The 17,500-nt window shown below is 37.0% G+C and overlaps 1 protein-coding gene across 7 annotated transcripts in view; it reads left to right on the plus strand.

Moving 5' to 3' along the window:
* LOC144980749 (uncharacterized) overlaps window positions 1-17,500 on the plus strand; it is a 105,625-nt gene that overhangs the window by 70,012 nt on the left and 18,113 nt on the right. For all 7 annotated transcript variants that reach the window (XM_078928500.1, XM_078928496.1, XM_078928503.1 and 4 more), the window contains 3 exons: window positions 12,967-13,128; window positions 14,916-15,063; window positions 16,050-16,097. In XM_078928500.1, the coding sequence (XP_078784626.1) occupies window positions 12,967-13,128; window positions 14,916-15,063; window positions 16,050-16,097 (358 nt within the window). The remainder of the gene's footprint in view (window positions 1-12,966; window positions 13,129-14,915; window positions 15,064-16,049; window positions 16,098-17,500) is intronic.

Here is a 17,500-nt window from a genome sequence, read left to right on the forward strand (position 1 = left end):
AGTTTGTCTTTTTGGGAGGTATCTATTTATAGTCAGGGAGTGGCGCTCTTTGAATTCCACGCGTGAATTCCATGAGTACCTGGCCGTCAACAGCGTTGTCTCTGTTGGAAATAAATCGTAATATCGCCTAACAGGCGTTATGTCTCGTTTTACATGTTACGTGTTGCTGTTGGTCAGGGACCCTTTGTCAGCGCTTTGAGCACATTTAGTGGATATTGCACTATATCTGTATTTTTTTTCTTTTTTTAAAAAGCTCTTGTGAATGTCCGTTGCGTGACAAGAGTGTGTAGTTGGTGAGAGAGTTTGAATGGTCAGTTAGTAAGAGAGAATGAAGATAACGGAATACTCTTCAACAGTCGTAACGTCACTTCCTTCCTAATGACGCATGGTAACTTAGTAACACTGGCTCTAAACTATCGGAACAATGGCGAACGCCCGTATGAAATATTTCTCCGGCGAGCATAAAAGCGTATCCAGAGGTGAAAAAAAAACACATAAATTTGATCATGTTTTGACTTTTACACATTCTGATCACATGACATATGAAAAGTTCTAGCCAGCATGAAGAATAAACAGTAATGATTTTCTTTGTTTAGAACCAAGATGGCCGCAGTCTGAATCCAATTTAACCGGTGGTTCACGTTATGTTATGTAATGTAATATGAAGGGTTGAGGAAGCAAACTGTTTTATTTGAATGGGAGCGATCTATATTACCTTTCCATGTGCTCGAGGCCATTGGTCACATTGCAAAGTGTGCTCAAAATGACCCATGTAGTGAAAAGTGTTCACAGCTTTTGAAATATCTAGAATCACGATTAGTCATTTTGTTCAGCTTGACACATGAGTATGTGTACAATTTTCATAAACAATGCAGAGTGTTTACATTTGTTAAGAAGCATCCAATCGTTGTACAGCAACAAATCACGTGACTGATGACTGGGTTGGACGAAAACATGAATATTGATCGCTCCCATTGCGTAGCAAATGCGTTTACTCTGTATACCGCAGTGTGTCAAAACATTGGGCATCCCATGTTCGTCTTTAATTCGTCTCATTCCAATACTATGTCACTTTCGTTCACGCTGAATTCCCATTCGATAAGTAATAAAATCACGACTCGGTCTATTTATTCCAAGAACTATTTTGGAGGTTGATTCAATTATTGTTGTTACCAGTTTGGAGTCTTTTGATCCAAGTTACTGCTGCGTGGACGTCTGGAAGTTTGTTGAAGAATGGGGATTGTAAATATTGTATTATCGCCTAGCAGGCGTCATATCTCTATCTTTATAATAAGTGTTGCTGTTGGCCAGGGACCCCTTGTAAAGCGCTTTGAGCACGTTTAGTGGATATTGTATGTATAAAAACTCAACTTTTTTTTCTTTTTTTTTTTTTTTTTTTTTGAAGAAGAAGAAGAATGGGGATGATATATATTATTATTAACTTTCCATGTGCTCCAGGTCATTGGTCACATTCCAAAATGTGCTCAAAGTGACCTACATAGTGAAAAGTGTTAACAGATTTTGAACTATCTTACATTACGATTGGTCATTCTGTTCAGCTTGACACACGGGTATGTTTACAACTTTCATAAACAAAGCAGCGTGTTTACATTTGTTCAGAAATGTCCAATCGTTGGACAGCAACAAATCACATGATTGATGACTCGGTTGGACGGAAACATGAATAAAGATCGCTCCCATTCTCACTAAACTTTATTAACCAGACTATAACATTTCTCTATCGGAAAAATAATATAATATCGCCTACTAGGCGTCATGATTCGTCCTACAGGCTAAGTGTTGTCATTGTAAAGCGCTTTATTTAAGCACGTTTGGCGAATCTAACGTTATTCAGGCCTTTGTTATTGCTTTTTGCCAACCATATTCATGAGTAATTCTCACTAAACTGTATTAACCAGACTATAACATTTCAAGGTTACACATAGTTTTGTGTGTTTGTTCGTTATGTTTCCGGGTGGCAATGTTGTGAGTTTCTTGGCCAAGCGCATATTATCTATATAACAGCCAATACGCCTGAAAACTTTAATTATTTGGCATATTATTTACACCAAATGCCTTCATTTTTTGCTGTTGTTGTTGTTGTTGTTATTTGTTTTTGTTGTTTGTTTTTTTAATATGATTTATTTGGCATTCTTATTTCAATAATCTAAGAATGGTCAAATGTGGCTTTAAAAGCAACACAGATTTCATGCGCACCGCAGAGGATCGTGATTCGTGGAGACAGATGACCGGCAACGTGCTCAAGAGCACAAGCCACGATGGATGATAAGTTGGCGGTCTAATCAAAATGTATCTGGCAATAATAAATAATATATTATTGCCACATTATTTATTTGCTTGCGCAATGTGTGATCAAATTAATGGCAACAGTTCGTGACTTTCTGACGTGTACATCAAAGTACGATGAACGTGTCAAAAGTAGAAACTCATTTTGAAAACATTCTACGTGTAAATGGCAATTAGAATTTCTCTGTTGATCTGTGTCAGTGGTCAGTACCGTACCATGCATACCAGTGTGTGAGCGTGTTTTACACAGTAGAGTTTGTGTAGTGTTATTTTTAACACACTAATCACCGGTTTTATTTTTTCAACAATAATCAAGGATGCAGTACTATTATGCCGTGGTAAGTCAAATATTCAATTTTTTAATTTATTTTTTTTTTAATCTTTCAAGTGTTAGTTTAATCTCCTTTTTTGAGAAGCCTTCCTTCCGTACGATCCTCGAGATAAAGAAACAGCCTCAAAATACTACTAACCCTAGCAGAAAAAAAAAATAATAACTCCGTGACTATTTTTATGGGAGGCCTTCCGAAAGCTCCTACATCCCCAGTATTCTTGTTTTTTATAATGTTCTAGTAGGGGGTTTGGGAGGGGGGAAACTTTTCTTTTTTTTTTTAAGTCTCCCCCATCCAAAACCCCATACTAGAACATTATTAGTGCAATGTTTTCTGCGTTGTTTAATGTATGGACGAAATAAAGAGAATATACGGCGCATGAATAATTATTTTAATAATAAGGTGATGTATTAGAACATGTCACTTGGGATAACATAGGTCCGGTCACTGGTCAGTCGCATTGGGTTTGACCACAACAAAACTGGACATCGTTTATAACACAGGAATGTTGGTTGACAAACTGACCACGACATAAAAACAGCTTTCACAAAGAAAAAATAGTTTTAAAAAATGAAAGATAAAAAACGATAGAAAACACGGAGCGTTTTGGGATCAAAACCCTTTTTCATTCATATCTCGTCCACCAAATTCATATCTCGTCCACCAAAGGAAACACGCTTCAATTGGGTTCAATAGTCGTGACGTCACTTCCATCGTATTGACGCATAGCAACTGGTTCTAAACATTATCTCCATCACCGCCCTTATGAAATACTTCTCCTACAAGCTAAAAGTGTATCCAGAGGAGGAAAACTTTATAAACCTGACATCATTTTTCGAGTTATATACATTCTGATCACATGAGAAGTGAGAAAGTTCTAGCCAGCATGAAGAATAAAAAGTACCCATTTTCTTTGTTAAGAACCAAGCTGCTGGTTGCTGGGCGGACGTGACATCCGACTATTGATTCATATAATCACTAAATTTGCTCAATTTGTTTTCAGCATTCCTTTGTTTATTGTTTTCTTGGTGAGTTGTTTGAAATCGAAAGGTGTATCGCTTGTTCTGTTTCCATCCAAACTCTTTAAAAGCTTCCGCGAGGACGAGAGAGACGCATGCGCAAAACCAAATTGACGTTCTCTCTGTAAGGTGACGTCCAAAAAGGGACGCTACTCTTCCGCTAATCTCATTCCTATAAGCCAAAATGAGAAAATGGTGTTTTGTGTGAAAATGGCATAAATAATGTAGCGGTGGAAAACACCTGGCGTATTTCTGATTCAAGGACGTTGGTGTTGGCTGTTGTTAGGACATGTTCGAATCATGACACTAAAGTGTTGGTCTTGTCAGGGGTTGTTACGTCATCGATTAACCCTTTCAAAGCGAAAGATTGTCTCCCGATAGCCCCCGTTGGTAGAGCACTCACTCTCCCCACAGCCAAAGGAATCTGTTCAATCCCCGTGGAGTTGAGTTGGATTTTGTTTTGTTTTTTCCTAGTTTTGTTTTGTTTTTCGAATTTTGTTTTTTGTGTTTTTTTTCTGTTTGTTGTTTTTTTGGTGTTTTCTTTGGGTTTTTTTTTAAGGGGATGGGGAGGTTCGTGCTTTTTTTTCTGAATCTCCTGTCCCCGAAGCAGTGATGAGGTAGTAGTTGAGTCTGTTAAATGTGTTGGAAATAGGTTTCCACTCGACCAGCGGCGTCCTATCCAAAAGGTGGCTAGAAATTGTTATCGCCCGTTTACCGATACACTATCGCATGGTTTTCGTGGTTTTGATTAATTGTGCCCAGGTTCTAATTTTTGTTCTATTTGTTTTCATTTTGTTTTTGTTTTGTTCTACTTTTTTGTCTGAATTAGAAGGATGGGGAGTGTGGGGGGAGGGGGTGGGGAACAGTTTAAAAAAAAAAATTTTTCTTAAATTCCCTCTCTTTCTTTATTCATTTTTTCATTTCTCTTTGTCATTTTATTTCTACATTTAAACAAAAATGAAAATTTTCTTGAATTCTTTTAATATATCTTTTGCTTATAGTAACTGGTTTTTCGTCTCATTCTTCGTCATTTCATTTTATTTCCCAATCGCTCCATATTTGACTCGACAAACGACAAGATAAATATCAATAACAAGGTAATATTAATCTTCTTAATGCATAGATCTTAATTTATTCGTCTTGATTTCCCGAAATATTTATGTTAAGGATTTTAAACACTGGACAGCGGGATTCTAAATTTAATAGGTGATTAGAGCAAAATATGGGCTGGTATTTTTACTGTAAAAAAAAGTGGTCACAGTCGTGTATGGATGGGGGAGGGTGGGGGGGGGGGAGAGAGAGATAGATAGCTAGATAGAGAGAGAGAGAAGAGAGAGAGAGAGAGAGAGAGAGAGAGAGAGTAGATAGATAGATAGAGAGAGAGAGAGAGAGAAAGAGAGAGAGAGAGAGAGAGAGAGAGAGAGAGAGAGAGAGAGAGTACCGTGGAAACCGACATATTTTGGAAAAGTTGTACGGAAATCTCTGTCTGTCTATCTATCGATCTATTTAATGATAATAACTGTGCCTCTCTCTCTCTCTCTCTCTCTCTCTCTCTCTCTCTCTCTCTCTCTCTCTCTATCTATCTATCTATCTATCTATCTTTCTCCCTCTCTTTCTCTCTCTCCTCTCTTACTCTCTCTCTCACTCTCTCTCCTCTCTTACTCTCTCTCTCTCCTCTCTTACTCTCTCTCTCTCTCTCTCTCTCGTACTCTTGCTGTGTCTCTATTACTTTCTCTCTCGCTATCTCTTACTTACTTACTCTCTCTCTCTCCTCTCTTACTCTCTCTCTCTTTTTCTCTCTCTCCTCTCTTACTCTCTCTCTCCTCTCTTACTCTCTCTCTCTCTCTCTCTCGTACTCTTGCTGTGTCTCTATTACTTTCTCTCTCGCTATCTCTTACTTACTCTCTCTCTCTCTCATTCTCTCTCTCTCTTACTCACTCTCTCTCACTCGTACTCTCTCAATCTGACTTCTCTCTCCCATTTTCTCTTACTTTCTCTCTCTCCCTCTCTTTCTATCCCTCTCTCTCTCTCTCCTCTCTCTCTCTCTCTCTCTCTCTCTTTGTTATCTGTAAGTCATTTGACGTTTTTAATCTTGTAGACTAAATCACCACAACTACCACCATAAGCCCTCCCCGTTCTCCTTACTAAACCCATCTTTAATATTTACAACAGCAATTCTATCCCCACCTATCACCAGGCCAAACTGACAAACGATTTATGATCCCCGCCATTCTCAAAAGCCTCACCATTCATTCATTAAGCCAAAAACTAATCTGTTTTAAGCCACATCTAAAATTAGCATTATCGTACATTAATAATAATGATAATAATGATAATGATAATAATAATAAATAATAATAATAATAATAATAATAATAATAATAATAATAATAATAATAATAATAAAATAATAATAATAATAATAATAATAATAATAACAATAATAATAACGATAATGATAATAATAATAATAATAATAATAATAATAATAATAATAATAATAATAATAATAATGATGATGATGATGATGATGATGATGATGATGATAATAATAAATAATTACTACACCGTTGTTTAATTTTCGACACATTTTTAAAAAGTTCAAAATTGATATTTTGTGACCCATTCGACGTATATATATATATTTGCAGGTCTGATAACCCACATTAAGTGTCATGGGCCTAGGTCTACATACTGTTAGAAGGCCTGATTCCCGAACGCATTTATGGGCTTGATTTTGCGCGGCTAAGTGGTCTAATGTTATGACACTTGCTTTCGGATCGGAAGGTCCTGGGTTCGATCCTCGCTCGGCGCCTCATCGTACTCAGGTGTAAAATAAGTACATGGCCGTTGACATCTTTGTGTCTGTCGGGAAAAAAATTTGTAATTTCGCCTAACAGGCGTGATCATTATCTGTATTAACCTGACTATAAAAGTTCATGGTTACACAGAGTTCTGTGTGTTGGTCCGTTATATTTCCGGATGGCAATGTTGTGAGCTTCTTAGCCAAGCGCATACCATCTATAATATTATTATGAGTGTATACACAATATACCTGTATCGGGAATTCCCGTATCTATAAATACACATTCACACCACAATTTGATCATAACCGAGGAAGACACAAGACTGACAGACGGAAGGACGTTTTAGTGGGACCCGAACACAAGGAAGACGTGTCGTAGTCATCGCTCCCATCCGTCATGTGACAAAACGGACACGATTCCATTCATAAAGACGTTCACGGTCACGTTCACGGACGGGCGTATAGTCTGAAGAAAGACATTCTTAAGATTTTGGCCAGAAATCTCGCTCGTCCTTCAAATATCGATCTTTTAAACTGAACCGAACCGAACCTCGTCATGTCAAAAACTGTGAAACTTGGGACGTTTAGGAAAGCTTTAGGAAGTCCCAGGTTTGAGATATTTTAACAAATTGAAGGTTATTTCAATCGAGTGATATAATTTATTGAAGGACGAGTTTTCTGGCCAATATTTTTTAGAAATGTGTGTGTGTGTGTGTGTTTGTGTGTATGTGTGTGTGTGTATGTGTGTGTGTGTGTGTGTGTGTGTGATTTTCAGAGTATGGCTGTATAACGTATGATTCACAATCAGTGGCGGAGACGGGGAGGGGCAAACTGGGGCGGGGCGCCAAAACATGGATTTTGGTCTTTACCATCGTATGAATATGTCATGTTGTTATTACTTTGCTGTCCCGCTCACTCTCACCAAACACCTTTAAAAAAAAAACAAAAAAAAAACGTTTACTTCAAATAAATATGGATTGATTAAAATGAGCCTGCAAATTATCAAAATTGTTCATGAAAATGAGATTTTTGTAGAGTGTCTGTTAAGTGTCGAGTTTGAGCCATTTAGAAAAGTCTTTGGTCAATTTATTAATGTATATTCAATTAAAAGCTTTCTGATCAAAATGATGGAAAACTGATTTGTCAATGGATGGTATTTTTTTAGTGAGGAGGGTGGGGGGGGGGGGGGGGGGGAGGGGATTCATATTTTTTCTTTTCTTTTTTTTCTTTTCTTTTGTGTTAGAATAAGACTTTTATTATTATTATTTTTTTGTTGCTACCTTTCTTGTTCTTCATTCTGATTTGTTGTTAGTTACGCATCAGTGGACTTAGAATCTCACCTTTGTAATTTGTAGTATGTGGTTATCATAGTTCTAACGGTCATCTGGTGCACTGTCTTGTGGTTACTTTCACTTTATTTTATTTTTTTGGATTTGAGTGTCGTGGTAGTGATTAATGTTGGATTAATATAATATTATATTATGTTGAGATCTTTTTATGTGCGATGGGCATAAATTTAGATCTTGTTTAAAAACTGATCAAAATTTATTTGTTTACTTGAAATAATTAGTTCTAGTTTTCTTCAAATCATGGAGCGAAAATTGTTTACATTTTTGTACTAATCTTAACCCTCTCCTTACCAACTATAGGAAAATCGTCACATTCGTTACGATACAACCAACATTTTTCTTATTCAAATTTCTCTTGTACATCATAAAATTTAAAGAAAATGAACAGTGAGTTGTAGAGCATGTTTTGCTAAAGGAATTATTTATAGCTAGAACTTACTGTTATTGTTTTTGAGTGATATAATATCTATTTTTGTGTTAGTTTGGTGTGAAGTTTTGGGGAAAATCCTGAAAATGGTTGGTAAGGAGAGAGTTAACTCAAAAATTACACATGTTTTGTGTTATTTATGACAAATGTGTGGTATAGGGACATGAAGAAAAAATAATATTAATAATCATAACTTCATATTTGGTCGTTTTTAGTTAAATTATGATTTTGAAGAATAAGACATGATTAACTAGTAAAACATTTGTGTTGTGACCAATGGCATGAGATAGAGTTTGTGTTTTTCATTTTTTCTTACGGAATAATGGCGGATTGCTGTCAGTTTAAGAAGTGGAAATGAAAACAAATTCATAAGAGGATTAAATTTTTTCAAACGATCTGCATGAATTTGGAATAATAATTGCATTTTAAACTGATTGGCGTTTCCAAAATGCCGAAATCCCCGGTGTACTTATGGAAAGAAAACACGAAGGTAGGGCATACAACTGGTTTTGTTGATATCTAGATCTTTTCCGTGTTTTGTGGCGTTCATTCTTCGTGAATTTTTTTTTTTTTTTTTTTTTTTTGTCTTTTGGCATTTTTATATCAAGCAATGTTGAGCGTAGTAAAATACTAGACAGGTAGCATCAATCGTAAAACTCTGTCCCTTGTAAGTCTCTCTTTGGGTAAGGCATTTTATGCACAATACCCTTTTCCACTCGGATGATATATTCTTGCGCAAGGACAATACAAACATTCCAAGAGTGTTAATATTAACAAATGAACTATTTGAGTGCAATGAAACAAATGAACTATTTGAGTACAACTCACGAGGTTCTGAGTTTAGAAAGACTACAACCTGGTGCAATCGTTTCAGAGTGCTTTGACATACTTGATTAAAGCAGAATGTGATATAGATAGAATGAAGTTGACGTCACTCGGGGCTTTGTTATTTTATTTTATTTTATTTTTTGTTTTTGTTTTTGGCCATCCATGTTTGAGTAATTCTCACTAAACTGTATTAACCAGACTATAAACATTCATGGTTACACAAAGTTTTGTGTGTTGGTCCGTTTATACTTCCGGATGGCAATGTTGTGAGCTTCTAAGCCAAGTGCATACTATCTATAATGGGAAAATGCATGAGTTTGTCTTTCCATTTGACCAACAACAATAATATGCCCTTATCGGTATCTTTAGACGTCATTGTCCCGGCATTCCACAAAGGAATGTAGATATCTATCTACGGTGCGGCTATGTGGTCTTGTGGTATGACACTCGCTTTCGGATCGGAAGGTCCTGGGTTCGACCCCCTCGCTCGGTACATAGTTGAGTCCTTGGAAAAAACTCTTTACTCACATTCTCTCGCCGTTTCAGGTGGAAAATGAGTACTTGGCCGTTAACAGCGTTGTCTCTGTCCAACAAAAATTATAATATCGCCTATCAGGCGTCATGTCTCGTTCTACATGTTGAGTGTTGCTGTTGGCTAGGGACCCCTTGTAAAGCGCTTTGAGCACGTTTAATGGATGTTGCGCTATAGATAGTTCGAAAATGACGTCACTCAGGTCTTTGTTATTGTTTTTTGCCATCCGTGTTTATGAGTAATGCTCACTGAACTGTATTAACCCGACTATAAACGTTCATGGATACACACAGTTTTGTGTGTTGGTCCGTTATACTTCCGGATGGCAATGTTGTGAGCTTCTAAGCCAAATGCATACTATCTATAATGGGAAAATGCATGAGTATGTCTTTCCATTTGACCAACAACAATAATATGCCCTTATGCACAGCATCTTTAGACGTCATCGCCCAGGCATTCCACAAAGGAATTTAGATATCTATCTACCGTGCGGCTATGTGGTCTAGTGGTATGACACTCGCTTTCGGATCTGAAGGTCCTGGGTTCGTCGAGCCCCTCGCTCGGCGCATAGTTGAGTCCTTGGAAAAAAAACAACTCTTTACTCACATTCTCTCACCATTTCAGGTGTAAAATGAGTACTTGGCCGAGTCATAAAGCAATATCTTAACCACTCGGCCCTAAAAAATATTTGTGTTAAGTGATGCATCAGTCCTTCACACTTTGACGACTTGTCCATTTCCTCAAACGGCTGAGCTGGTCCCTGCTTGTCTGTCCCAATTCATCTTTGTCTATTTTCCTCACAACATGTCTTCTTCAAACCATTTTTATTCTACTCTCACAAAATACATTTTTTTAAATATTATATTAGCTAAAAGATTTTTACTTCAATATCGATCAATTTTTATGACCGTAAATTTGTCATGAAGTCTGAACTCTGAGATTTTTTAAATTTGGTTTTTATTTCTTTAAAAAGTTATAGGCTGGTTAAGTTTTACAGGTAGACGTGTTTTGTTGTTGTTGATAAAATAGAAAAAAAGGCGTTTTTTACGTTGGTTTTGATTAACACACTGATTAGCATCCATCAGCATGGAAGTGGCTGTAGATAGATATTGGTGTGTGTATGTGTGTGTGTGTGTGTGTGTAAAGTGTTTGTCTATCTGTCTATCTATCTATCTATCCCTCTATCTATCTATCCCTCTATCTATCTATCTATCTATCTATCTATCTATCTATCTATCTATCTATCTATCTATCTATCTATCTATCTATCTATCTATCTATCTATCCAGCTATTTATTTTACTATCTATCTATCTATCTATCTATCTATCTATCTATCTATCTATCTATATATATATATATATATATATATATATATATATATATATATATATATATATATATCCATCCATCGATCTATCTATTTATCTATCTAACGGGAACTTCTACCTCTAAACCATCCCCACAACCCCCTACCCCGCCACACACTCAAGTCACACACACACACACACTCACACACACACACATACACACACATACACACACATACACACACACATACACACGCACACACACACACATACACACACATACACAAACACAATTAATGTATCAATCAATAAACGTTTTCTAGCCAAAATAAAAATATTTAAAAATGTGTTTTTGGCCACGTACGGCAGCAGCTTCTTATGGTTCACACTATTATGTTATGACGATCGACCCAATCTGCAAAGTCCGGTCCGCATTCGTGCACCGTCGCGAACCCGCCTGGTAGCATCGTCACAACACACCTTTCGACTAGATGCTCTGCCGTTTCGGGTTCTTGCACGTACGGCAGACAACAAGCTGCTCCAATTTTCAGAGCAGATTGTACCTGCAGCGTACCGTTTGACCTCTCGATGTCAGGAATGAGGTGAATGGATATTAATGATGGAGTATGTGTATTGTTGTATCCCAGGCTTGATCCCCATTGAGGAATGTTAGAAGGTGATTATTTGAGTTCGTTTATAAGTCCATGGGCTACACTGGGTCACCGTGAATGATCAGGACGATAAAATATAAACACACAAACACACGCACACACACACACACACACACATATATATATATATATATATATATATATATTATATATATATAATTATATTATCATTATTATTATTATTATTATTATTATTATTATTATTATTATTATTATTATTATTATTATTATTATTATTATTATTATTATTATTATTATTATTATTATTATTATTATTATTATATTATTATTATTATTATTATTATTATTTTATTATTATTATTATTATTATTATTATTATTATTATTATTATTATTATTATTAATATCAATGTTATTATTGTTATAATAATATATATTATTATTATATTATTATTATTATTATTATTATTATTATTTATTATTATTATTATTATTATTATTTATTATTTATTATTATTATTATTATTATATATCATCATCATCATCATCATCATCATCATCATCATCATCATCATCATCATCATCATCATCATCATCATCATCATCATCACCATCATTATCTTTATTATAATTATTACTATTATTATTATTATTATTATTATTATTATTATTATTATTATTATTATTATTATTATTGTTATTATTATTATTATTATTATTATTATTAATATCAATGTTATCATTGTTAATAATAATATATTATTATCATTATTATCATTATTATTATTATTATTATTATTATTATTAAAATTATTATTATCATTATTATCATCATCATCATCATCATCATCCATATTATTGATGCATTAACGTCCCGTAGTTCCGACAGAGCTCAATAGATTGACAATTCAGAACATTACGGAATGAGTAAAATCAGCTCACATTTCGTCCAATTCAAAACGGCCGATTCGACACTCGTTTATTTCATGCTATTAATTTGAATTTGTTTGATTGTCTGCACATTGTCATCAGTTCGGATCTTTTGATTAGGATGTTTAACTTATGACTGTTTAAAAGTATTTCCATTATTTCAGTGAGGCACAGATTACACTTTCTTGTTTCACATCGATAGGGACTACTCTTTTGCTGTTGACAATCTCCCGTGTTATTGTGGGTGTTTCGTTTTCATTTATCTGCTCTTGGCGGCTCTGTTTTCGTTATTCATGCCCAGTTTGTAATTGTTAGATCCTGTAAATACACTGGCAGCACAGAACCAACACTCAACACCCTCCCCCCCCCCCCCCCCCCCAATTCTTCCACACCCTTTTCCTCCCCCGTCACGAAACAGTTACAGACGGTGTGCCACAAGGATCATTTATCGTATTTCTATCATGTTTTATTTTCATTGTCCTTTGTTTTGTTTTTTCAGTGGCCCAGGATGACGGCTCTTTATGACAACGTGGCCTACGAAGGAAATGGGCACCATTCTATGGCTGAGTCGAGTGAGGCCGCCAAAAAATATGCATCCTCTGAAAACCCCATCGAAATGATGGACACACATGGACCTTTAAGGCTCTACCAATCTGGTTTCGTAAGTATCGATGCGCTTCTTTACGTTTAGGTAATATACTCACAATATCCGCAAGCCAAAATTAAACATACCAACCCACAGAATTATGTTTGATCTTTAACGTGATAGTCTCACTCCCCCACTCACTCAATCCTCTCCGGGCCTGCTGGCACTTCAGGAGATGCAAGAGATCTCTACCTGGTCCTGTCAGCAGATATTCTTGGGGTCACTTCCAGAGACAGACCTTTGGCCCCTCTCAACTGTACGTCTCCAGGTCTCCTTTTGGGCGGCCTCGTTAACTCTTTTCTTGTGGTGTCCATTGCAGAGCCTTCCTTATCAATGTTTCATCAGGTCTTCTACATACATGCTTCAACCATTTCCATGTTCTTCTTTTTAATGAGACTCTCCAGAGACTCCACCTCCGCTCTGGCTCTCATATTCTCATTGCAGAGCCTTCCTTATCAGTGTTTCATCAGGTCTGCCACAGACATGCTTCAACCATTGCCATCTTCTCCTTTTAAATGAGACTCTCAAGAGACTCCACCTCGCTCTGGCTCTCAAATCCTCATTTGAAATTGTATTGGGCCAGAAGGAAGATCTTGAAGATTCGCCGTAAACATTTGTTTTGGAATACCTCACGTTTTTGGATGATACGTTCTGTGATGTCCCAACACTCTGATTGACCAAAAGAACAAAACGTCTAGGACATTACTCTTAATAATCTAGATTTTAATACTGGAATTCAATCTGTTGCTCACTATTTTTTTTTTGTAAGCGAAGCAAATGTCTGGTTTACCTTACTAATTCTGAAGTTGATCTCTTCGTTTAGTGTCTGATAGAATGGCCATGATCTATATTAACTTTCCATGTGCTCGAGGTCATTGGTCACTTTGCAAAATGTGGTCAAAGTGACCCACTTAATGAAAAGTGTTCACAACTTTTAAGATATCTAATATCACGATTAGTTATTTTATTCAGCTTGACACATGGGTATGTTTACAACTTTCATAAACAATGCAGCGTGTTTACATTTGTTAAGAAGTATCCAATCGTTGGACAGCAACAAATCTCGTGATTGATGACTTGGTTGGACGAAAACATGAAATAAGATAGTATGCGCTAGGCTAAGAAGCTCATAACATTGCCATCCTGAAGTATAACGGACCAACACAAAACTGTGTGTATCCATGAACGTTTATAGTCAGGTTAATACAGTTCAGTGAGCATTACTCATAAACGCGGATGGCAAAAAAAAAAATAAATAACAAAGTCCTGAGTGACGTCATCTTCGAACTATCTATAGATCTCTCCCATTGACTGAGAATTGAATACTTACAGACTGTCGAAAATCAATAACAAAAAGATGAGTGATATTAACTTCGTTCTTTCTGTTGATAGAATGAAGATGACGTCACTCATGCCTTTGTTATTGTTTTTTGCCACCCATGTTTGTGAGTAACTCTCACTAAACTGTATTAATCAGACTATAAAAGTTTAAGTTTACACATAGTTTTGTGTGTTGGTCCGTTATTTTTCCGGGTGGCAATGTTGTGAGTTTCTAAGCCAAGCGCATACTATTATCATCATCATCGTCATCGTCATCATCATCATCACCATCATCATTACCATCACCATCATCACCATCATCATCACCACCATCACCACCACCATCATTACCACCACCATCACCACCACCATCATCACCATCATCATCACCACCACCATCATCATCACCATCATAATCCCCATCATCATCACAACAACACCACCATCATCCATTCCGTACCCCCCCCCCCCCTCCATTCCAGTACAACTTCAAGGACGGCTCCGACTCCATCGAGTCCAGCTCCGATTCTGGCAGCAAGGGCAGGTCGAAGACTCGTGTCCTCATTTTCGTCTTTCTCATCTTTTTGCTAGTATGTGCCATCACAGCCGCCATCGTCACGGCAGTCTTGGGTAAGTCATGTGGCTATGTGGTCTAGTGGTATGACACTCGCTTTCGGATCGGAAGGTCCTGGGTTCGAGCCTCGCGCTCAGCGCATAGTTGAGTCCTTGGAAAGGGCTCTTTACTCACTTTCTCTCACCGTACTCAGATGTAAAATGAGTACCTGGCCGTTAACAGCGTTGTCTTTGTCCGAAAAATTGTAATATCGCCTAACAGGCGGCTTGTCCCGTCATACATGTTAAATGTTGCTGTTGACCAGGGTCCCCTTGTAAAGCGCTTTGAGCACATTTAGTGGATATTGCGCTATATAAAGCTCAATATTGATATTAAGTCATTGACTCATTCATGGACCCGTCTATCTGTTTACTTAGCAACTAACCGGAATGTTTACTTGTTAGCAAGTTAACGGTTACGCTGCCAATCTGTAGCGATCGACGAACGAACAATGTGGAAGAAACGAAGATCTGTCCGAAGACTCGTGGTGAATGATTGATGATGTTGATGATGATGATGATGATGATGGTGATGATGATGATGATGATGATGATGATGTGTGGTGATGATGATGATGATTATGGTGGTGATGGTGGTGATGATGATGATGATGATGATGATGTGTGGTGATGATGATGATGATGATGATGATTATGGTGGTGATGGTGGTGATGATGATGATGATGATGTTGATGATGGTGGTGGTGATGGTGGTGATGATGATGATGATAATACTGGTGATGACGATGATGATGGTGAGGATGATGATGATGATGATGATGATGATGATGATGATGATGATGATGATGATGATGATTATGATGATAATGATTAGGATGATGATGATGATGATGACGACGACGACGACGACGAAGATGATGATGTTGACGATGATGATGATGATGACGACGACGACGATGATTGTGATGATGACAAGAATACCATTTATTATTACGAGTGACCACTACTCACTACTGACCATCACTATTTCTAACGTCCACAGTGTCCGAGAAAGCCTCCGACGACCCTGTGTACGCTACCACCCAAGAACGTAAGACATCTTTAACCCTTCACCCTCGGTGTTACATTTCACTCTCATCGATTATCGTGTCCAGCGTGTTTTAACCCTCTCCTTACTGGGTGGGGATCCTGACCTCCCATAGCGGGCAGGGGGTACATACTGTGTCTTCTATCCCCTTATATCTGTTTTCCAACATGCTGTCTGTCTTTGTCTTGGAATGAGATTATTTAGTTTTTTTTTCCTGGCCCTGGTCGGAGTCCTGGCTGGGAGGGAAACAGTCAGATGCATAGTTATAGTTTTGGGAGATGATATTTTTTTCCTTGTAAATCATCTCTCTGTTATGGATTATTATAATTGTTATTTTCAATCTATAATGTAAGCATTTGAGTGTATTCCTCTTTGTTGGATTTTGTGCTTGTGTCCGGATGAGACTTATAGGTGATCTCAAACTAAGTACATTGGTGGTATGCTCTTGGAATCTACATCTGATCCCTATTTGTTCCTAGTTCCCCTACGTCTTTCTTTTTCTTGGGTGCTTTAATTGTAATTCTATAACTTTTTACTATCCCATTTTCTTCCTTTTTACTGGCGCTCATATAACCTAAATGTGTTGCAAGCGCCGTAAAACCCTTAAAACAAAACAAAACAAACAACTCTCTCCTTACCAGCCATTTTCAGGATTTTCCCCAAAACTTCACACCCAACTAACGCCAAAAATATATTTCTTATCACTCAGACATAATGGCAGTAAAATTCTTGCGATACATAATTTCTTTAGCAAAACATACTCTACAACACACTGTTCATTTTCTTTTAAATTTTATGATGTACAAAAGAGAAATTTGAATAAGGAAAAGGTTGGTTGTATCGTAACGAATGTGACGATTTTCCTATAGTTGGTAAGGAGAGGGTTAATTTACTCAATCCAAGAGATTTTTGCTACTTTTCAAAATTGGAAAAAAATGTATTAAAAATGAGCATGCGCATAGATAGTCTTATTCCACTTTCATTAACATGTAAAAATGAAAAACATTAACTTTGATACTAAGTCTATAATTTGTCTCAGAAAAGTGTAATAAATAGGCATGGGGTAAAAGTAACCCGGATTAACTACGGATATAGTCGGTGTTAGGGTTGAGTGAGTTAACGAGTATAGTCCTTCAGAGCCGGAGTTTATTTCCGGTTTCTATAGCGTTAAAGGGACGATAGCAATTGCTTGCGATCCTTTGGATAGGACGCTCGCTAGTCTATCGCAAGGTACTTTCCGAAAGACAGCTCTGATAGAGCCAGCTACCCAATGATTGTTGGGTAGACAGGGGGGGGGGGGTCAGAAAAAAAATCTCGACTGCACCCGGGATCAATCTCAATCCCCTTTGTGTGCGAAGCGAGTGCTCCACCAACTGAGCTATCGGGTTCACCATTTAATCAAGAGT

Source organism: Berghia stephanieae, chromosome 10 (genome assembly GCF_034508935.2).
Source record: "Berghia stephanieae isolate SIO BIC M18660-M18661 chromosome 10, UCSD_Bste_1.3, whole genome shotgun sequence".
NCBI lineage: Eukaryota > Metazoa > Mollusca > Gastropoda > Nudibranchia > Aeolidiidae > Berghia > Berghia stephanieae.